The 20,769-nt window shown below is 66.5% G+C and overlaps 3 protein-coding genes across 3 annotated transcripts; 2 read left to right on the top strand and 1 right to left on the bottom strand.

Annotated features, from left to right (window-relative positions):
• The first annotated feature begins 787 nt into the window (after positions 1-787).
• Positions 788-6,089, top strand: NT5C3B (5'-nucleotidase, cytosolic IIIB). Its single transcript, XM_086477880.1, has 9 exons — positions 788-831; positions 1,001-1,099; positions 1,613-1,682; positions 2,140-2,186; positions 2,680-2,765; positions 2,941-3,030; positions 4,071-4,233; positions 5,071-5,271; positions 5,516-6,089. Exons 1-9 carry the CDS (start codon positions 829-831, stop codon positions 5,624-5,626), a joined length of 870 nt encoding a protein of 289 aa, XP_086334006.1. The 5' UTR covers positions 788-828; the 3' UTR covers positions 5,627-6,089.
• A 2,214-nt stretch (positions 6,090-8,303) lies between these two features.
• FKBP10 (FKBP prolyl isomerase 10) lies at positions 8,304-13,727 on the bottom strand. The gene is made up of 10 exons (XM_086477862.1): positions 13,519-13,727; positions 11,796-11,941; positions 11,291-11,480; positions 10,918-11,063; positions 10,617-10,806; positions 10,164-10,309; positions 9,662-9,851; positions 9,139-9,281; positions 8,793-8,956; positions 8,304-8,489 (listed from the first exon to the last, which is right to left on the bottom strand). The coding sequence occupies exons 1-10, from the start codon at positions 13,725-13,727 to the stop codon at positions 8,304-8,306; spliced, it is 1,710 nt and encodes a 569-aa protein (XP_086333988.1).
• Positions 13,728-15,320: 1,593 nt separating this feature from the next.
• P3H4 (prolyl 3-hydroxylase family member 4 (inactive)) lies at positions 15,321-19,410 on the top strand. Its single transcript, XM_086477967.1, has 8 exons — positions 15,321-15,806; positions 17,123-17,272; positions 17,513-17,684; positions 17,751-17,879; positions 17,988-18,133; positions 18,217-18,300; positions 18,497-18,638; positions 19,094-19,410. Exons 1-8 carry the CDS (start codon positions 15,321-15,323, stop codon positions 19,408-19,410), a joined length of 1,626 nt encoding a protein of 541 aa, XP_086334093.1.
• The last annotated feature ends 1,359 nt before the right edge of the window (positions 19,411-20,769 follow it).

Raw genomic sequence — 20,769 nt, 5'->3', positions numbered from 1 at the left:
GAGCAGCCTGCCGGTGCTTAAGGGGGGCTGCAGGGAAGGTGGGGGGGGGGACACACTTTTGATGAGGAAGTGCAGTGGCAGGACAAGGGGTAACGGTTTTAAACTGCAAGGGGCTGGGTTTAGGTTGGATATAAGGAAGAAATTTTTTATGACGAGGTTGGTGAGGCCCTGGCACAGGCTGCCCAGAGCTGCCCCCTCGCTGGCAGTGCTCAGGGCCGGGCTGGATGGGGCTGGGAGCAACCTGCTCTGGTGGGAGGTGTCCCTGCCCGTGGCAGGGGGGTGGGAACTGGGTGGTCTTTAGGGTTCCCCCTCCCCACCCCGGACCGTGCTGTGATTCTGTGTCGCCGTCGGTGTGGAGTGGGCGAAGTTCACCGAGTTTCGCCGTAACGCTGGGGGAGGCGAGCCGGCGAAAGGGCAGCGCTGGCCACGTACTGTGGTTGGTTTGGCCGGTTGGGTTGGGGTTTATCTTCCCAATCCTGCCCTCTCCTTTCGCTTTCCCGCCTCGGGGCGTGGTGCAGAGGAAACGCAACCGCCGGTACCGGCCGGAGCCGGTGCGGGGCGGGGGGGGGGGGGGGGAACCCAACGGGCGGCCCCGGGCACCCCCCGGCACCCCCCGGGAGGCCCCGGGCACCCCCCAGCACCCACCGGGCAGCCCCGGGCACCCCCCAGCACCCACCGGGCAGCCCCCGGCACCCCCAACCCCTCCGAGCACCCCCAGGCCCCCCCCTCCCTGCCCCGGGCAGCCCCGCCCCCGGCCCCGCCCCCGCGGCGGCTCCTCCCCGCGGCTGCGCGGCCCCGGCGCGGCTCGGCCCGGCGCGGCGCGGAGCGATGGTGCGGGCGGGGGCGGCGGGGCCCGGGGGGGGTAACGGGGGGCGGGGGCCGGGCTGGGGAGCAGCGGGGGGTCCCCGGGGAGCCGGGAGGGGGGAGCGGCGGAGGGCGGCGGCGCCCCGGGAGCCGCGGGGGTGTCGCTGAGCGGGGCGGGGGGGCGCTGTGCCCGCAGGTGCCCGAGCTGGAGAAAGGCACGGTGCGCATCCGGCAGCCGGAGCGGGTGATGGGGGTGATCCGGTCCATGAAGGAGCAGGGGATGAGCAAGCTGCAGGTACCGGCCGCGATGGGGCTGGGGGCGTCGCTGGTACCGCTCGGTCCTTGTCCTCAGCCCCCTGCTCCCAACCCGGGGCAGGGAACCGCCTTGGGCACGGTTTGCGGATGGGGAGGGACAAGGCCCAGACGAGGGGGAGGCCTGGGCTGTGTCTCCTGTCAAGGCCCGGGCTGGCGGCCGTTTTCCCCCCGGCTCTGCCGGCTATAAATACGAGCCAATCCCCAAACACCCCCCGTCCGCCCACGGCAAGAAGTCAGCAGGATTAAGCCATTTGGTGCTGATAAGGGTGCCTGGGTGGGAGGCGTGCCAGCTGTCTCGGGTGAGGACGTCTGCTCGCGGCTGGCGGGAGCGTCAACGGTCGTCGCTGCCGTACCCCGCTCCGAGTCCGCACCCTCCCGTGGGACGTGCCAGCACTGGATCTGCACCCTGGCGGGCGGCAGCACCCGTGGCGAGCTGTGGCCAGGGCAGAACGCCCGGGGTGACGCGCGGATTTGCCCTTCTCTTGCCTTCCAGGTCATTTCTGACTTCGACATGACGCTGAGCAGGTTTGGGTGCAACGGCAGGCGCTGCCCCACTTCGCACAGTGAGTCGAAGCCGTTGTTTTCACCGTTGCTAATTCTGTTTGTTTTCCGTGCTTGTGCTCTCTGTCTCTCTGGCTCCTGTTCTCCTCTGCCTCCCTCCTTTGCCAAGCCGGACCACTCCCTCTTGTTCTCTCTCAGGGCAGCTCCCAGCCCCGGCTGCTGGCCCCCGGGCAGCCCACAGCCCACTGCAGAAGCTGTCTCCTGGTCTTGCTGCTTCCCCTTCCGCTCCTCGCGCCCTGCAGCTTGCTGGCGTTGCTGCTGCGTCTCCCAGCTGAGCAGCGCCCTGCGACCAGTGCCTGCTGCGGGTTCTCAGGGGGAGCCGCTGTGTCGAGACCCCGCAGCTCCAGTCGATGTGCTCGTTTTTGGGAGGAGCTGGCGCTGGAGACGCAGGAGAGCTGCCTTTTAGAAAGCCTTTTTGTGTTTCTGGGCTACAACCCTGGCGTCGTATTGTCTTTGCAGATATCCTCGATAACAGTCGTGTTATCAGTGAGGACGGCAAGAAGAAGGTAGGTCTGTTTGTACAGCTCTGCTTCTCGGCTCTGTTCGTTGTGCCTGTCACCCGCCATCAGGAGGTTGTGCTGGCTTGTGTGACCGCTCTCCCAGCTGAGCCTTGCTGCCGAGACAGAGTGTGGGGCAAGTGTCCCGGCTGCCTTTGAGCCACTGGTGATGGAAGGAGAGGTTAAAAAGGGAAATTTAATTTGCGTGCTGAGCCGTGGGCGTTTTCAGTCTGATAGGAGGAGGAAGGGTGTAGGTGCGTGCGTCTGTCCATGCAGTACCTGAAGGAAGGTGAGAGCCAGCCAGGCTGCTGGCGGGTTAACGGTTCCTTCCGAGATCCCCAGGTTTGCTCAGGGTGAAGTTGCTTAGTGAAACGGTTTTGGTTGTGGTTTTCATTAGGAAGCGTCATGCTTTGAAGGAACCTGGAAGTGCTTTTTTTGTGGTTTACAGTCTCTTTAGACGTGATGTTCACTCTGTTCTTTTTCCATCCGTACCACGCTCCAGCTGAAGGATCTGCTGCACTATTACTATCCCATTGAAATCGATCCTGACCGGAGCCTGGAAGAGAAACGTCCCCTCATGGTGGAGTGGTGAGTGCTTGCGTGTGATGAGCTTGACCTTGTCCTGGCGGCTTCTTGCCCCCAAGGACTACGAGACACAAGGCTTGAACCGTCTCTCCCGGCGATACCGGGAGGTTCTAGCGGCTGGTTTTCTGCCTGCCTGAGGGCTGCTGCCCAGGAAGCTCACTCTGCTGCCTTTCCCCAGGTGGACCAGGGCCCATGAGCTGCTGTCGCAGCAGAAGATCCAGAAGGGTGACATAGCCCAGATCGTCAAAGAATCGGACGTGATGCTGAGGTACGGGCTGGGCGTTCGGCTGCCCGCGCCGCTTTCTCTCCTGCCGCTGTGCCAGCAGGTCCCCTCGCTTCACCCCGACCTGCTGCCGTCTCCGCAGCCTGGCAGATGCAAATCTCCCTTCCCGCAGCCGAGCTCTCGGCGTGAAAGAGCTGAAGGTCGGGGCCACGAGCCGCAGCCCGAGCCCGCTCCCTGCCTGCGGGCTGCTCCGCTCACGGCTGACTCCCTCCGGCTCAGAAACCGCTTCCACCGCCCTTGAGTCTTGGCAAGGAGCGGCCGAGGGGTTGGGTGATGGGCAGAGCCCCCCGTTTGCAGGGCAGGGTCGGGGGCAGCATGCAGCTCCCCTCTTCCACGAGAGATTTTTCTCTCCGTGCACTGGAACTGCTGGGTCTTACCCAGACCCTTGGCTCAGCATCAGATCCCACCCGCAGCACAAAAGTGTTGTGCTAAAACTTGCTGTTAAAGCTGGCCTTGGCGGTGATGGTCCTAAAACTGTCCCAGGGAGCCTGGGTTTGAACGAGCTGCCGGTCTCAGAGAGGGGGCGGCGCTGTCTGTCCGGGTGTTCAGGAGCCCAAGTTCCTCTTCTGCACCGAAATCGTGTCCTGGCAGCCTGAGGCTGTTACACGTTTGACTGATCGTCCTCACAGCCAGCCCGACCCGTTGCACATCGCTAACGCAGGGTTTCTGGGTGGGCTGGCAGCCCCCGTGGGCGCGGGCGAGCACCACGCGCTGTGCCGTGAGCCCCCGGCGAGGGGCTGGCTGCGCTCGGGCGGTGCTGGGCCAACTGCTCCTGTGCTGCCTGTGCAGCTGCGCCCAGGAGGGGTCTGGGGTTCTGCTGCGCCCCCCGCACGCGGAGCGGACGGCACAGGAGCGCCGGTGCCCCGGGAAGGCAGGGCTCACGTGTGTGCTTCTGTTTGGGAGGCCCTGGGCAGAAACACGAGTCTTGCAGCTGGGCTGAGAGCGCTCCCAGCGCGCGCTGGGAGACCCGGCACCTTGCTGGGAGGTGGTGATGCCGAACTGCGTGACGGACGCTTCTGCTCTAGGGATGGATTCAAGGAATTATTTGATCAGCTGCATAAGTACAACGTCCCCCTGTTCATCTTCTCTGCTGGCGTCGGCGACATCCTCGAAGAGATCATCCGTCAGGCCAACGTCTTCTACTCGAACGTCAACGTGGTGTCCAACTACATGGACTTCGATGACAACGTGAGTGTCTGCGTGGCGTACGCGTGGAGAGCTCGCGGAGAGGAGCCGTCTGGCTGGAGTTGAGGGCTGCAGTACATTTAACAGACATCACTGGGCTGGATCTGCAGGGGGAGCCGCGGGATGAGGTGGGCAGGCAGAGTGTGGGGGGCAGCTGAGCATCTGCCTGTGGGCTCAGGGGCTCCTCGCCTCTCGGACTCGCTTTTTTGGTGGCAGAAAGGGCGCTGCCGTCACTCTGCCCGGCGCTGCATGCTCCGCCCTGGGGCAGGGTGAGGATGGAGTTAACTGACCGCAGAGGTCTCTGCTGATCTGAAGGGCAGATGTCCCTTAGAGCAGCCTGGAAGGCTTTTGTTGGTGTACGAGAGCCTGAAAAGTCGCGAGGCGCGTTAGAAAACGGCACGTCTCATACAATGAAACCCTCTGTTCCCACGGGTGCTGGGCTGGGGCAGGCAGTCCTTGGGGGAGCATGGGACAGCCTGACGGTTCTGCCCTCGGCAAGGGCCCTGCTCCGCCCCGGGGCTCCCCTGACTGCGGCTTTCCATGGCCCCTGACCCGCTCCAGGAGAGCGCAGAGCCCCGACCGAGGTCTCCAGGATCTCCATCCTTTGGGTTTGTTCTCACCATCTGGGAAGGGTTTGCCCTGCGAAAGGGGACTCCTGGAGACTGTCCCCAGGTGCTTGGTGGCTGCTGCTGGGTTTCCAGTCTCCTTGGGGGAGTCTCTGAGATGAGAGCTGGTGCCCTGCGAGCATCCCCGCTGTGTGCCCGTTCCAGAGAGGGTACCGAGGCTGCGGCACGGCGGAGGGATTGCTGCGGGACCAACTGGTCTGTCCTCCTCGCACAGGGAGTCCTCACCCGGTTCAAGGGACCTCTCATCCACACCTACAACAAGAACAACAGTGTCCTGCAGGGTACGGAGTATTTCCAGCAGCTGAGCACTAGGACGAGCATCATCCTGCTGGGGGACTCCATGGGTGATCTGACAATGGCGGACGGCGTTCCCAGCGTGGAAAACATCCTCAAGATTGGCTTTCTCAACGACAAGGTGGGTGTGAGAAGCAGGCGTCTGGGGGGCAGCAGAGAGGGGCAGGCACGAGCTCCCGTGGGGTGTGTGGAGGGAGCTGGGGGGTGTCTGCTGGGCTCCCGGTGCACCTGGGGCACTGTCAGGGTGCTTATCGACCCCTCTTTTCGGGAGCATCAAGACACGCAAAGGCTGTGGGTGCAGCACCTTCATTCTCAGCTGCGGGTGTTTACAGTCCTCTTCCCCTCTCTGTGGCCCTCTCCTGCAGGTGGAGGAGCGGAGGGGGAAGTACCTGGATGCCTACGACATCGTGCTGGAGAGCGATGAGACGCTGGACGTGGTCAACGGGATCCTCCGGTACATCCTGATTGAGACGTGAGCCGGGAAGGCAGCGTCCCAGCTCCAGCCCCGCAGCAAGGCGCTGGGCAGTGGATGTCCTTCCCTTGACAAAGCTGGAGCAGATCTTCTGGGACCTGCCGGACTCCCTCCCGACGCTGGGCAGGCTCCCTGCCCTGGCTCTCGCGCGTTGTGCCCATCCCGACCTCAACAACCCCCTTCGCTCAGCCCCGGAGCAGGCGGGGTGAGATGGAGGAAGCTTCTCCGCTCCCTTTACCCGACCTGTGCCCGGCTCCGCTGCTTCCCGCTCGGACTCCATCCCACTCTGTCTTCACCCTGAGGCCACAACAAACCAGTCCGTGTTTTGGGTAGAGACGTTCTGCGCTTGCTTCGGCGGCCGAGCGCAGAAATGGAGATCGTTTGCTGCGGCTTGAGGACAGACCTGGTTTAGCTGGGAGCTGTTTAGTTTTGCTGTGCTCCTGTCTAAGAAAACAAGTCTCTCTCCAGCCCTGTTTCCTGTGGGCTCCAAAGTGCCGGGGCTGAGCTCCAGTGGTGCCACCCCCATTTGGGCTGGTGGGGCCCTGCCAGGCGTAGCATCGCCCGGCCCCACATCCCCCACGTCCCCCCGCAGCTCCCCGTGCCCCAGCCCCGCTCTCCCTGTTGCTCCGTTTCAGCTCTTGCACCAGTGGCTTTTCCTGCTCCACGCGAGAAGTCGGTTCCCCTGCCGAGGGCCGGGCCGGGCGCTTGGAGCGGCGCGTTTGCAGCCGTGGGTGGGGGAGGAGAGGCCAACGTCAGCGTTTTTGGTTTTTAAGGAATATTTTCGCTAACCGTGTTCCTGTCCTAAATTGCTGGGCTGATCCTGGGCTCTCGGCGCAGCCATAGGGAGAAGCTTCTTATTTCTGTGCCGCCTCTGGCAACGTCAGAGCGAAGCCGTGACAGCCCCGGTTCAGCAAGGGGCACGTCCAGACCCGTACGTGGGAAACACGTCCTGAGCCTGGGCTGGGCAGGGTGAGCTCTGCTGCGGCTCTGGGGCCGGCGCTGTCCCGGTGTGGCTCAGCCCGGGTCGGCAGCCTCTGCCCTGCCGCCGTCGGACGGGGCGGCTCTGGCTGGGGAGCTCTGGGCTGCTCCGGGTTCGGCCCTCGCTCGCCGCCCTCCCCGTTACGTGACGAGTAAACGTGGCTTTGGGCAGCGCAGGCTCGTTCTCCTTGTTGAAATAAAACCGTCGGGTAAAGCTGGGCCACGGGCAGTTTGTACCCAGCGCCGAGGAGCTGCAGCTGAGCCGCTCTCCTCCCCGGGGCTGGTGCTGGCAGCTCCAGGTCGTCCCCATCCCTGCCGGAGCCCGCCGGCCATCGCTGGAGCTGGAGCACGACCCGCCTTTGCTGGAGGATCCCAGGGAGTTTTGGTTTCTCTCTCTCCTGCCCGACCCAGCAGTGCTGGAGCCTGAAATCCCCCTGGGTGCCGCGCTCCCAGGGACGGGCGAGGCTTGGCTCTGCGCCGCTGCCCGGACACGCAGGAGATTCCTGGCAAAGTAACATGACACAAAGGCAAACTCCTTGGAAACCAGTAGAAATGATTTATTTGGGGCTCGGTAGAAGTCATTGAGGGGTTCGCTCTGACCCTTTGCACTGTTCCGTTCCTGCATTTCTTTCGTCTCCGCAAGACGCGCCGTGCAAAAGCGTTCAGAGCCGGTGGGAGGTGGCGGAGCCGCGCTGGTCACAGCCGGCAAACCTGAGAGCGCAGAGTTAATTACCTGCGTTTAGGCATCAAAATAAAATTGGGCTCATTTTTCTCAATCAGTGAGGGCTGTCGCTGCGGGGCAGGGAGGATGCGGATGGGGATGATGCTGCTCCCTGAGGGCCTGGGTGGGAGAGGTTTTCTGGTTTCCTTCTCCCAGCTGACAAGGGGTTTGCCAGGTCCCATCCCCACTGCCGGGGGCCCGGGCTTTCTGGAGCGGCGTGTGCATGTGGGGTGTCGGGGTTTCACCCTGGGAAGCTGAACCCCCTCCAGCCGCTCGTCCCGGGGAGGACGGCAGTGGGGAGCAGAGGCTGGGCCAGCAGCAGGGACCGGCACGAAAGGCTTCTCTTTATTTCTCCTCTCTAAAGAATTTTATCTGGGTATATAAAAAAAAAAACAAACCAACCCCAACCCTAAACTACAAAATGCTGGGGTAGAAGTGGAGGGGAACCCCCTGTCCTGCCTATCCCCCCAGGAGGCAGCATGGGCAGGCGAGAAGGCTGAGCGGGACGTGCAGTCGCTGGCTGAGGACGAAGGGGCTTGGGGAGGGGACGCTGCTGCCCCGGCCCTTCCGTGGGGAGCTGAGAGCAGGGGGTCGAAGCGGGGTTTGGCAGCAGAGCGGGGCAGGGCAGGGCTCCAGGGTCCTGCTCCATGGCCAAGGTGTGTGCGGAGCCGGGGAGCACGAGGGGCCGGGCGGTGCGTGGAAAGGCGGGTGCTGCCGTCCCCGCGGGGTGTCGAGACTCCCAAGAATGTGGGTGTTTCCCACCTTCTCGCCTGGGTTTCTTAGCTGGGGGTTGGCAAGTTTTCCTGCCCATGAGGAACACGTTAAAAACCCTCAGTTAAATAATAGGGGGGAGGAAATCAAAATGTGCCCCCCCCAGGGCTGGGGAGGGGCAGGGGCAGATTCCTGGGGCAGCCGGCGGGGGAGACCGGCCGTGGCACAGCCAGAACAAGTCCAGTCTCCAGGGGAGAGCGGGGTCTGCTCCTTAGAGCTCCTCGTGGATCTTCTCCTGGTCCTCGTCCGACTTCAGCTTCAGCTCCTCGGAGGTGATCTTCCCGTCCTGGTTGCGGTCCTGGTTCCTGAACATGTCGGCAATGACTTTCTCCGGGTCAGAGCTGGGCATGAGGCGGCCTTTTCCTTCCGCCACCTGCGTCTTGATGAAGGTGGAGAACTGCAGAGGGGAGAGGGGAGAGATGCCGCTCTGCTCTGCGCAGCCAACACCGGGCAGGGCAGGGAGCACCACGGCCCGCGCAGCGAGGACACGGCAGGGACAAGAGCACGGGCTGCCCTCCGTGTCCCCCCCAGCGATGCTCTGGGCTGGGGTGGTTTTCCTGCACAGCTCTTCAGGCTCCCGAGTGCCTGGGGACAGCGGTGCCCTTCGCGTGATGCTCCCCAGGGTGGGGTCCTCTGTGCCCCCGTTTCCTCCTGCACCCCACAACCCTGCGGTCTGGCAGCACTTGGGGTCCTCGCTCACCTCGTCAGCGGGGATCTCCCCGTCCTTGTTCAGGTCCATTTGCTCGTAGAGGCTCGCCGGCGGGTCCCCGTGCCAGATGAAGAGGTAGCCCTCGGGAACCCCCTCCTCCATGGAGATCAGCTCCACCTCGAAGCGGAGCACGGCGCTGCCTGGCACCCCCCGGGCTGCCAAGGCAAGCGGACGCTGCTGCACCGCGGGGCAGCCCGGCGAGGCGCTGGCCCCTGATGGGCAAAAGCCTCCCGGTCCCCAGCCGGGGCGAGGGGGGTGAAGGAGCCCGGCAGCGGTTCAGCAAGGTGGAACCCCCCCCCGTTTGCATTGCACGGGCAGCCGCCCGCCGCTCCCCTACCTCCGCTCTCCCCGTGGCCCAGGTGGGGGGGGATGATCAGCACCCGCCTCTCCCCCGCGCACATGTTGAGGAGGCCACTGTTGAGGCCCTCGATCACCTTGTTGGCCCCCAGAGTCACCTCCTGGGGCTTCTCGTAGTCGTGGCTGCAGGAAGGCACAGAGAAGACCCCGCGGCTGAGAAGGCCCCTCAGACCCAGCGGGCAGCCCCACCGTGCCCCGAAATACCGTGCCCCGAAATCCCGTGCCCTCCGTCCTGACTTGCCCCAAAGCCCCACTCCCTCCACGCCACCACACCCCAAAACCCTGCACCGCCCGCCCCGCTGCGCCCCCAAACCCCCCACCCTCCACCCCGCTGCACAATCCCTGCTGTCCCGTGGCCACGCAGCCGATGCTCCAGCGCTGCCCAGTGCAAAGAACTGATGCTCCCAGTGCTGCTCTGGTGCCCGCCCGCCTCCCACCCCTGCCCAGCGCCTGCCAGGATCTGGCCCTGTGAAGGAAAGGGGTGCTCGGGGCAGCCCACGCACGAGGAGAAGAGCTTGGTGCCGTCCAGCAAGGAGCAGTTGTAGTGGTAGCGGACGAAGTCTCTGTCACGGGTGGTGACGTTGCAGCCCTCGGGCCGGTACACGGTCTCGATCTCCACTGGGTCCGCGGGGTTGTGGAAGTCAATGATGTGGATGTCAAAGATGAGCACGGCTGAGCCGGGAATTTTGTTCCCTGGAAAAGGAGGATGAGGAGAGCTGCTGGGAGAGCTGCTGGGAGAGCTGCTGGAGCGCCGCAGGGCCGGTAAAGCCTTGCCCTGCTTCCTCCCGTGCCCCACGACACGTCCGTCCCTCGGAGCCCTGGCTCTGCGCGTGTTGGCATCAGCCATTCCCCTGCCCGCAAAGCCCCCTGCAACGCCCAGAGCCCTGGGGGTGGCGGTGGCCCCTGGGGTGAGGAGCTGGCGCCGCTTGGCCAACACTTCCCCGGTGCCAGACCCGCTGTGCGCTGGTGCAGGAGGGGATGCCGCAGCCCGGGGCTGCCCCTTACCTGCTCCGTTCTCCCCGTAGGCCAGGTGTGGGGGGATGACCACCCGCCGCCTCTCTCCCATGCAGACCCCTTGCAGGCCCTGGTCCATGCCGGGGATGATGTAGCCCTTCCCGATGTAGGTGTTGTAGGTGTGATTGCGGGAGTAGCTGCAGCAAGAGAAGCCCCCGGCGCCGCCGTGCAGGAGAGTCTGGCCTGTCAATCCCCCCCCCCACCCCTGCACCCCAGCCCACACCCCTTCTCCCAGCCTCTGCCCTGCTCCCCCAGGAGCCAAACCTTGCTCCCAGGGATGCAGCGAACAGGTACGGGCTCTTTTTTAGCCTATTTCCTGCCTGTTACCACCCTCTCCTCCACCTCCCCCTCGATTCTCCAGCCTCTCCTTGCAGCCAGCTGCTGAGCACGGGGCAGGAGAGGACACCAGGGGATGTCCCCACTCGGCCGCGTCCCTCCCCGCACCTGGAGTCGAAGAGCGTCCCGTCCACGAGCGTGCCATTGTAGTGGTAGCGGACAAAGTCCCCGGTCACAGCCCTGCGCTTGCAGGACTCCGGCACCTCCAGGTGCTCCAGGAAAACGCCGTCCTTGGGGTTGTGGAAGTCGACCAGCAGCACGCTGAACACCAGCGATGCCTGCGGTGGGATCACGGTCCCTGGGGAGGGGACACGGGTCAGCCCGGACGAGGGTCCTGATGCACCGTGGGGGGCTCTGCACAGAGCTGGGAGGGAAGGGGCCGGGCACGAGGGGGTGGCGCTCAACTCACCGTAGCCTTTCTCCCCGTAGGCAAGGAACGGGGGGATGATGATGCTCCTCTTCTCGCCGGCGCACATGCCCAGCAGCCCCTGGTCCATGCCCTTGATCAGCCACCCGGTGCCCACGTAGGTGTCGTAGGTGCTGTCCTTGCTGTAGCTGGTGGGGAGGAGTGAGGGGGGGACGGCGCCGGGACCACACCAGCTCCCCCAGCCCGAGCAGTGCCATGCGGGAGGCTGGTGTGGGGGTCAGGGAGGGAAAGCATGGCGGGGAGGCTGCCCTGACTGGGGTGCAGCGTGGGGCCCCACGTCCTGCCCCAGGCCCCTGCCACCCCCGGTGCCCCCAGCCCCGCGGTGAGGGTGCACGCCAGCGCCGGTGCCCCGTACCTGGAGTCGAAGGGGGTGCCATCCAGCAGCGTGCCGTTGTAGTGGTACCGGACGAAGTCCGAGTTCTCCACCGTGCGGTTGCAGCGCTCGGGTTTGGACAGGGTGGTGATCTGCAGCTTGTCGTTCTTGTTCCAGATGTCCAGCATGACGACGTCGAAGTACAAGGTGGCGTCTGGGGGGATCAGCCCCGCTAAAAGGGCGGCAGCGAGGACACAGCACCTCAGGCGGGACCAGCGCCAAGCCAAGGCTCTGGCCCCTAAAGCCCTCCCGAGCCCGCGGCTGCTCGGGGCTGCCGGCCACACGCGCCAGCCCCCGGGAAACAGCAGAGCCCAGGGGGGCCAGGACCCCTCCTTTCTGGGAAAGCCCTGCTTAGGCACCACTTGCCCTGATGACGGAGCTGCCCTTGGCCAGCGCCTGCCAGCCGGGCCCCGGGCCTCTGCCCCCGCTAACACTGGTCGCGGGGGGTTTGCTCCCCCTGTCCCCCCGCCGTGCCGCAGCCCCTTACCCACGCCGATGCTGCCGTAGCCCAGGTGGGGGGGCACGATGAGGTGACGCCGCTCGTTCACGCACATGCCCTGCAGCCCCCGGTCCATGCCGGTGATCAGCCGCCCGACGCCCACCACGCCGGCCACCGTGGCCCCTCGGTCGTAGCTGGGGCGAGGGGACAGACCCGTCAGGAGTGAGGCAAAGGGCGAAGCCCCCAAAGCTGCTGGTGCTGGGGATGCTCAGTGCCAGCACCGAGGGCTCAGGGCAGATCCAGAGCCAAACTGCGAACACCGAGGGACGGCGTGGGGCTCCCGGGTGCCTGCCCGCCGTGGGGGCAAAGCGGGGGGTGCAGGTAACCCACCGCAGCCAGCGGGTCCCTGTGCTGCAGGCAGAGCCCACAGCTCAAAACCGCTGATCCCGATGGGATCAATCCTGCACTGCCCAGGATGGAGCTGCCTCCCACGGCACTGGTCAGGGCTCTGGCCTGACCCTGCATGCCCAGCACCCTGGAGGCAGGGGGATGCGGATGGGGCCCTCTGGGTGGAAAGGATGCCTTTGGTTGGGACCAAACCCACCAGCACCCTCCCCAGATCTCACCCAGCAAGCTGGGCTGGAGGCCGGCGGCTCTTGGGCTTTCTGCCGCTTCCAAATCATTTTGCATATGGCACATTTGGAGCTTTATGCAGCGAGGAGGAAAGAAGATGTTGCAGGCCTCATTTTTGAACTGCAAATTTGTTGTTTTTTTTTTAAAAAAAACTTAAAATACTCCAAGAAGCAACTGGGGCTTTTTCAGATAAATTTAAATCCTTCCTCCCCTTTAACGTGGGGCTGATGCTTTCTCCTGGCACTCCTCTCCTTGGGACGAGGAACTATTTCAGTCCCCAGGCTCCCACGGCACCCGGGGTGCGCAGCAGCAGCAGTGGCAGTGTGGGGCTCCGTTACTTTCTCCTTTCTCCTCCTGCTTCATGCTCGCAAGAGAGATTAGACACGTTTAACCGGAGCAGAATCCTTTTGCTTTCCAGGGCTCTGAAAAATGCCCGTCTGGAAAGTTTTTGTTCCTACGCAGGGCCGGGGTTTCTGTCCTTCTGCTGCGTCACCGACTCGCCCCCTGCTCACGGGGGTGCAAACCAGGGTCTGCACCAACACGACACTGACTCGCAGCCAGCGTGAGTGGAGCAGGATCGGTGCAAGGGAGGAGGAAGACTAAGCCCAGACAGGACGAAGCCTCTTAGGAAATGAACGGGTTTCGCCGCTGCCACGTTTCAAAGTGCTGCAAGAGCCTCCCTGCCTGTGCAGCACAGGCAAGTCCATGTTCCTGAGTGCAAAATGTCTCCCTTGGGGCCAAATCCTGCCCGTGCCTGAGACGGGCTTCCTCACAGCACCCCGGGGCTGAGGGCAGGGGGGCTGCTGCAAACCCCAGGGCTGCAGCCGCAGGCGGGGGGGGGGGGGGGGGGGGTGGGGCTGCGCTCGGCGGCCGACACGGGTAACGGGGCGCCCCGGGCCCCCCGTCCTCGCCGGCGGCACCCACCCAAATCCCTCCTTGGGGTCAAAACTGCGGGGCCCGGGGGCTGGCTCCAGCAGGCAGCTGCCTGCTCCTCGCCCCGCTGCCCGCTGCCCCTCGGGGATGCGACGGGGCGACACGTACGCGGGCTGGGGGGGGGGGGGGGGGGGGGGCATGCAGGGACCCCCCAGCACAGCGCTGGCCGGGGCCGCATGCACTCGGTAACGAGCCGGGGCTATACCTGGAGTCAAACTTTTTGCCATCTTTAAAGGTCCCATTGTAGTGGTAGCGAATGAAATCCCCCATCTGGACTTCCCGCAGGCAGATTTTGGGGATATAGTATCTGTCTATCACCACGTCTTCCAGGGGGCCGGGGTCGCCCAGCCCCGGGGCCTCCAGGATGCTGAGGAGGAGGAGGAGGAGGAGGAGGACGAGGCTTCCCGGGACCATGGCGCTGGGAGGCTGCGCCCGGCGGAAAGGCTCGGCGGGGGGAAGGCGGGGAGGTGGGGCCAGCACGGCCGCCCCCCCGGCCCCGGTTCTGTACACGTGTACTGGGGGCTGCCCGCCGCCCCGCCGGCCCTCCCAGTGCCGGGACGGATCCCCCCGCCGGGGGCCGCGGGGCCGGGCGGGGAAAGCCCCAGCGGCAAAACTCCTCGTCCGGAGCTTGGGTTTGGGGTTTTTTAAATTTTTTCCTAACTTTTTTTTTTTTTTTTTAAATTCTGGGCAGCTCCCCCAGCGCAGGAAGGAGCCGCCCCGGGCTGCGCTGTGCGGGGCCGGTTGGTGCAGCCGGAGGGACCGGCCCCGCTCGGCCCCGGGTCCTAGTGCGGGCCGGGACCCCCCCACCCCCCCCATCCCTGCAGCGGCTCCCGATGCTGCTCCCCCAGCCCCTGGCGGTTCGGCAAACAGAAGGAATTGTTTTAACAACATCTGCTGCTCTCCAGCCTGTTGCTGACAGACCTTTTACGGAACAGCGAGGATTAAAAACGTGGAACTGCCCCTCGGAGGGGCTTTCTCGGGGGGGGGGAGCAGCGTCCAACGCAGACCCAGGCCTTGCCCGCACCTCCCCGCTCCCTCAAACAAGAGACAGGCCCCGTGGGAAGAGCCCTGGGCGACCCCCCTGGAGCCGGCCATAACCCCCAACTGGAGCCCAAGGCTCAGCACTACTGGGGAGAGCAAAAGCTCCAGCAAGGCGCTATCGGCTGCCCCGGGCCCGGGGTGCTCTGCAGCTCCCCAACACACCCCCCACCGGGGCTGAGCACCTCTTGGGGTAGCTCAGAGGGACTCGGGGCTCTCCCCATGGGCCTGGCTCTGGGGCACCCGAGTGCTCACGCAGGGGCGATGGTGTCCCAGCCTTTGCTGGGAGGTGCTGGGCGCTGCTGACAGCCTCTGCTCCGCAGGAGGAACCTCAGCGGTGTCCCGGCTCCTGCCCCGCGCTGGGACATCCCTCGGCACCAGTGTCCCGCCGGCAGCAGCTGGGCTTGGGCTGGGGCCAGGATGACCGAGGCCTGGCGCGGTGCAGCCCTGGGGTCTGGCACGGCGCAGGGCGTCTGGCCTCCGCCTTGGCACCAGCAAGACCAGCTCCGGGCACAGCCGGACTGGGGGGGGTGGTGGTGGTGTCCGGCCGGCTGCGCTGGGCAGCGCAGAGCGGCACCGAGCGCGCCCCGGGGGGTGCAGCCCAGGGCGCACCCCAGCACAGCCCGGGCACCGCGCAGCCCCGGGCGCAGCCTCCGCAGATGGAGACCGCGGGGCGCGGAGGGACCCCGCGCAGCCCGGGGCACCCATCCCGCCGCGGGGAGGGCGCAGCACCGCGCATCCACCCCCCCCCGCTCCCCGGGAGCGCGCACCGCGGAGCGCGCAGCGCCGAGCATTCCCCGCCCCCCCCCGCCCTTGAGCGCACCCCGCGGGCGCTGCGCCAGCCGCGCAGAGCCGCACTAAGACCCTGCGCGCCCGGCCGCGCACCGCCCCTTCCCCCGCCGCCCGCCCCCCTGCGCGGAGCGCTGCGCGGCGCTGCGCGGGCAGTGCGCGGCGGCGGCGGCGGCGGGGATGGGCGGCGCGGCGGTGGCGCTGGCGCTGGTGCTGGTGCTGCTGGCGGCGGGGCTGTGCGCGGCGCAGTACGAGGAGTACAGCGTGCGCGGGTTCCCCGCGGCCGCGCTGGAGCCGCTGCAGCGCGCCTACGCGCGGGCGCTGGCGCAGTACGCGGAGGCGCAGTGGGCGGAGAGCGCCCGGGAGCTGGAGGCCAGCCTGCGCCTCCACCGCCTGCTGCGCGACAGCGAGGCGCACTGCCACCGCCGCTGCGCCGCGCCCGCGGAGGGGGACCCCGCCGAGGAGCCCCCCGCGGAGGGGGGAGCCGCGGCGTGGGAGTGGGAGCGGGAGATGCAGCTCTTCGGGCGGCTGCTGCGCCGCGCCGCCTGCCTGCGCGCCTGCAAGCGCGACCTGCCCGTCTTCCAGCTGCGCTACCCCCCCGCGCAAACGCTGCGCGACTTCCAGCGCCGCCTGCCCTACCAGTACCTGCACTACGCGCTCTTCAAGGTGAGGCGGCGCCGCGGGCGCGCAAACGCCGCGCAACGTGGCTTGCGCCGGGGGAGGGGGCGGGGGGAGGGGGCGTCCTGTGCCTCCGTCCTGCACCGCTCCGATCTGTGCCTCCTCTTTGCCCTCCACTCTGCCCCCACATCGGGCACGCCCCCATCCTGCACCCCTGTCCTGCGCCCCTCGTCCTCCACCTCCTCTTCGACACCCCCATCCTGCATCCCCCCATTCCTGCACCCCCTGATCTGCACCCCCTGAACCCTGCCCCCCTCTATCCTGCACCCTGCTGTCCTATGCTGCACCCCACCCTGCAGCCCCCATCTGGCACCCTCCCCCCTGCCCTCCAGCTCCTCCATCCTGCCCCTGCGCCGTGGCACGTCAGCATCATCTGGGATGCATCAGGCAGGACGTGAGGGGAGTGCCTGGGACTGGGGGCCCCCCTGGTTGGATCCCCCCACCTGGCCTTGCACTGCCCTGGTCCCCCAAAGTCCCCCTGGCCAAGCAGAGCGTGGCCTGGGGAGGGGGATTCAGGGGCTGCCCCAGCTGAGGGCCCCGAGCTGGCAGGTCCGGTGCCACCATGATTGCGGTGGGACACGTGTCTGGATGCTGCGACAGGGAGCAGCGCTTGCTCGGGCTCACGGTGCAGACGTGGAGGCAGGTTTCGTAAGGCATCGCCCCGCGGTGGCCCTGCTTTGGCCAGAGCAGTTTTGGCAGGGGACGCTCCCCTCCCCAGGCACCGGTGCTGGTTGGGGTCCCGAGCTGTGCCGCTGGCCGGCTGCCGGTGCGGATGCTGCTTTAGCGCTTAGCTCTGCCGCCCCGCTCACCTGGCAGCAGCGAGGGGCAGCCTGGCTGGATCCCTAATGCCTTTTCCTCTTGCTCGCTCTGGCCAAAACCCATTTCAACCCCCATCTCGCTCCCCTGAAATTGCAACTCGAGAGCTCGTAAAGCAGCAGGGGCAGCTCGCCCGGGCTGGGGGCAGAGCAGGAGCGTGGATCAAACCTGCACCACGTGGGTTGCTCCTGGCTGGACGTGGGGGTCCATGAGGGGCCGAGCTGTCCGCCCACCCACCATGGGCACAGAGGGGGAGGCTGGTGCGGCTGGATTCGTCCGTGCGGTCCGTGGTCCCGGGTGCTGTCGCTGCCAGTGGATGATTGGGGTCGGGGCTGGCACTGTGGGTGCCGGGCTGTGCCCCCGCTGAGGACCACCCTTCCGCCCTGCAGCCCTGCAGTCTGGCTGGGCGCTGAGCCCCCCGCAGCAGCAGCGTCGGCCCAGGCTGCCCCCACGGCAGGCTGCTGCACTGGCTCTTCCTCCCTCCCCAGTCAAATAAGATCGAGAAAGCGGTGTCCGCTGCCCACACCTTCCTGCAGAAGAACCCCAAGCATGAGATGACCTTGAAGTACCTGAATTATTACAGGACGATGCTGGACGTGGATGAATACCTGGTTGACCTGGAGGCTCAGCCCTACGAGGTGAGGAGGGGACGGGGCTGGGGCAGGAGAGGGGCTCCCCGGGGCTCGGTGTGCTCCTGGCCCTGCCGAGCCCTGAGGAAAGCGGCTCTCGCTCGCTGAGCCCTGGTCGCTCACCTCCTGCCCCCCAAAAAGCATCTCTGTGGGGCCCGTGCTGAGGGTGAAGCCGCCTCTGGGAGAGTGGGGCAGGTGGGTGCTGCTGGCAGGCAGGGAGGTGAGCGGCACCCGCTTGGTCCCCGGCAGCCGATATTCGTGCGGTCGGTGAAGCTGTACAACAATGGGGATTTCCGGAGCAGCGCGGCCGACATGGAGCAGGCGCTGGCCGAGTACTACAAGGCGTACGAGGACTGCCTGGCCGGCTGCGAGGGCGCCTACGAGCTGGAGGAGTTCAAGGACTTCTACCCCGCCATCGCAGGTGATGGGGCGGGATGCCGGGGGGACTGGGGACCGATGGGGCGCAGCACCTAACGCCTCCCCCCAGACCACTTCGTGAGCGTGCTGCAGTGCAAGGTGGACTGCGAGACCGAGCTCACGCCCAACGTGGGCGGCTACTTCGTGGAGAAGTTTGTGGCCACCATGTACCACTACCTGCAGTTCGCCTACTACAAGCGTGAGTGCCGGCGGGAGCGGGTGGCTGTGCCCCCGCGGCACCCCAGGGTGCTGGGGGGCCCTGATCAGGGTGTCGCCCCCCGGCATCACCCGGCGCCGCTCCCCGCAGTGAACGACGTGCGGGACGCGGTGCGCAGCGTCTCCAGCTACATGCTCTTCGATCCGGGCGACGCCGTGATGCAGCAGAACCTGGTCTACTACCGCTTCCACCGCGAGCGCTGGCGCCTGCAAGAGGAGGACTTTGAGCCCCGGCCGGTGAGGACCTCCCGGCCCCCCCGTCCCGCGGCTCTGCCGGTGGCAGAGGTTCTGACATGGCCCCCGCTCCTCCCTGTGCCCAGGAAGCCGTGCGCTACCACAACCGGACGGCCGCCCAGAAGGAGATGCTGGACTTCGCCAGGCAGTACCTGCAGGCTGACGATGAGGTGAGGGATGGCCCCGGCGTGGGGTGCAGGTGGCTGCTCTTGGGGGTGCTGGGGTGGTGCAGGTGGGTGCTGTGGGTGCCCCGGGGCAGGTCCCTTCCTCAGGAGGGGGTTCCGAGCCCCAAACCAGCCCTGGAGAAGAGGCTGCAGACGGGGCTGCTGAACCCCTCTGCCTCCTCCTGCCCGTCCCGTGCCGCAGATGGAGGTGGGCGGCAGCGAGGGGCCGGAGGCGTGGGACTTGCCCTCCGACGGCGAGTTTGAAGGCGAAGGCGACTACGAGGAGGGCTTCTTCGCAGAGTGGTGGCAGGAGCCTAAGACCAAGGGGGACAAAGCCGACCAAGGTTCCTGATGCCGGGGCTGTGGGCCGTGCCGCAGGGTGTGGGGGGGCTGCTGCCCGCACCCCAGTGCCATCGAGCCCTCCTTGTTTGCAGAGACCCTGTGATGAGCCAGGCGAAGGGGTGCCCGGCCCCGACAGAGCTGGACAGGGGTGGTCCTGCGACACCATCCCGGGGACGCTGGGCTTTGGGCTCCTGCCAGCCGCCGTGCAGAAACTCGGGCTCGTGGGGAAGGGCTGATCCTGCCCGGTGCCCTGCGGCAGGGCTGCCTTTGCCGTCTGGGCATCTGCTGCTCTGGGCACAGCCCAGTTCCCGTCGGTGGAGCACCGGCACCACCGAACCTCCCTGCCTGCCCAGGAGCTCACCCTGGGCCACCCCTGTCCCTGATGTCCCCAGGAGCCCTGGCCAGCGGTGGTGCCCCACAGCACTGGGGTTTACTGTGTCCCTCAGCCCCTGCCCAGGACCTGTGGACGGTGCACCAGGACTGACCTCCGTGTTGTCTCGAGGGGTTCGGGGGCTGCCCCTGCTCTGGGAGCGATGCACGGTGCTGCTGGAGCCGGGCGGGGGTGCTGGTCCTGCCCCTTCTTGGGGCTCCTACCCTGGTGCCTCCAGCCTCCCAGCCCCCCTGCCAGCCCCCTTCGGAGCCCACGGCCCGGTGCTACAACGGGGGTCCCGGTGTGCCGATGACCCCGTGCCGCTGCGTGGCTGCAGCCTGGTGAGGCTGCGTCACCCGTGCCCAGCGTGTGCCTTGAATTTTCACCACACCAGCCCTCTGTAGCCTTGAGCTCTGTTAATTTAATACTTCCCAACTTGCACAGTCGCTTGTTTTTTATATATATGTATACTGGTGCTGAACCTTTAATAAAATCCGGACCAGTCTTTTTGTGGCTGCCTCCTCCACCTTCGGGCTCCCTGGGGCTGGGGTGTGCTGCCTCTGCGGGAGCCGGATTCGGGGTCGCAGAGGTCCTGCTGTGGGAGGGGGAGGGTTGAGTTGGGGGGCTGGATGCCCCCATAAAGTAGTGGAGACCCCACAGGGTGGCTAGGGGGGGCTTGTGGAGCTGGGGATCTTTGGGGGCCATGAGAACAGCCAGGCTCTAGTGGGGCTGGGGGGGACCCTGAGGGGGCCAGGGCCAGACTGGGACCCTTATGGGGATGCGCGACCCCTCGCTGTGCAGGGGAGGCTGCCATGGCATGGGGGGGCTGCAGGGGGGCTGGGGAGCAGCATGCCTCACCCCCCATATGGATGCCTGGGGCGTGATGTGCGTCACCTGCTGGTTGTTTTGGGGGGGTGTGTCACCCCAACACTGGTCCTTAGTGGGGTGTGTCATCCTGCCCTGGCGTGGAGGGTGCAGCCTGCATCCCCTGGTGCTGCTCCAGGGTGGCAGGGTGGGACGACCCCCCCCCTCCCACCTGCATCAGGGCATTTCGGAGCCCGTTTCAGAGGCCGCTGTCGCTGCTGACAAGCCCACGCCTGCCCTGGGCACGGGGCGTCGGGCAGCGTGCGGCCGCCTCGCTCCTCCCTGCCACGCCGGCGCGTTCCTGCTCCCCGTGGAAGTTGGCTGCGAGGACTGAAACCGAGAGGCTGAATCACGGCGTTCGCCCCGGGGGAGGGAAGGGAGGGAAGGGGGCGGCGGGGAGGCTGCCAGCACCCCACCCTGCCCTGCCCTGGAGCCCCCATTTACCAGGGCTTTCCCAGCTCTGCCCTCCCTGCGCAGGGCCGGGCACCGGGACGGGGGACAGGGCTGAGCCCCCAGACCCACGGGCAGGGCTCAGGGCTCGGGGCAGAACCAAGGGGAGGCAGCGCTGGCAGTGGGAGCAGCCCGTTGCACCCCTGAGCAGGGCAGGGCCGGGGTGCACCCCTGGGAAGAGCGGGGTTTGTCACCGATGGGTCACGGTCACCCTTGGGAGGGGAGCGCCGGGCCGGTGGGGTGCGGACGGTGGTGCTCGTGCCTGGCTCAGCGGGAAGCGCTCAGCCCAGCGCGCTGGCGTCGCAGCCCGGGGGGGGCAAAGGCCTGTTTATCTTCCCAACAAGCCGGGCGACGGTGGCACCAGGCCCACGGGGCCTCCACCCTGCTCTGACACGCGCCTGGGCACGGCGTCCCCTCACCAGCCCCAAACTCACATTGGGGCACACGGC

This window comes from Leptosomus discolor, chromosome 25 (genome assembly GCF_034619465.1).
Source record: "Leptosomus discolor isolate bLepDis1 chromosome 25, bLepDis1.hap2, whole genome shotgun sequence".
NCBI classification, from domain to species: domain Eukaryota; kingdom Metazoa; phylum Chordata; class Aves; order Leptosomiformes; family Leptosomidae; genus Leptosomus; species Leptosomus discolor.
This window is presented reverse-complemented; position numbering and strand designations above follow the sequence as displayed.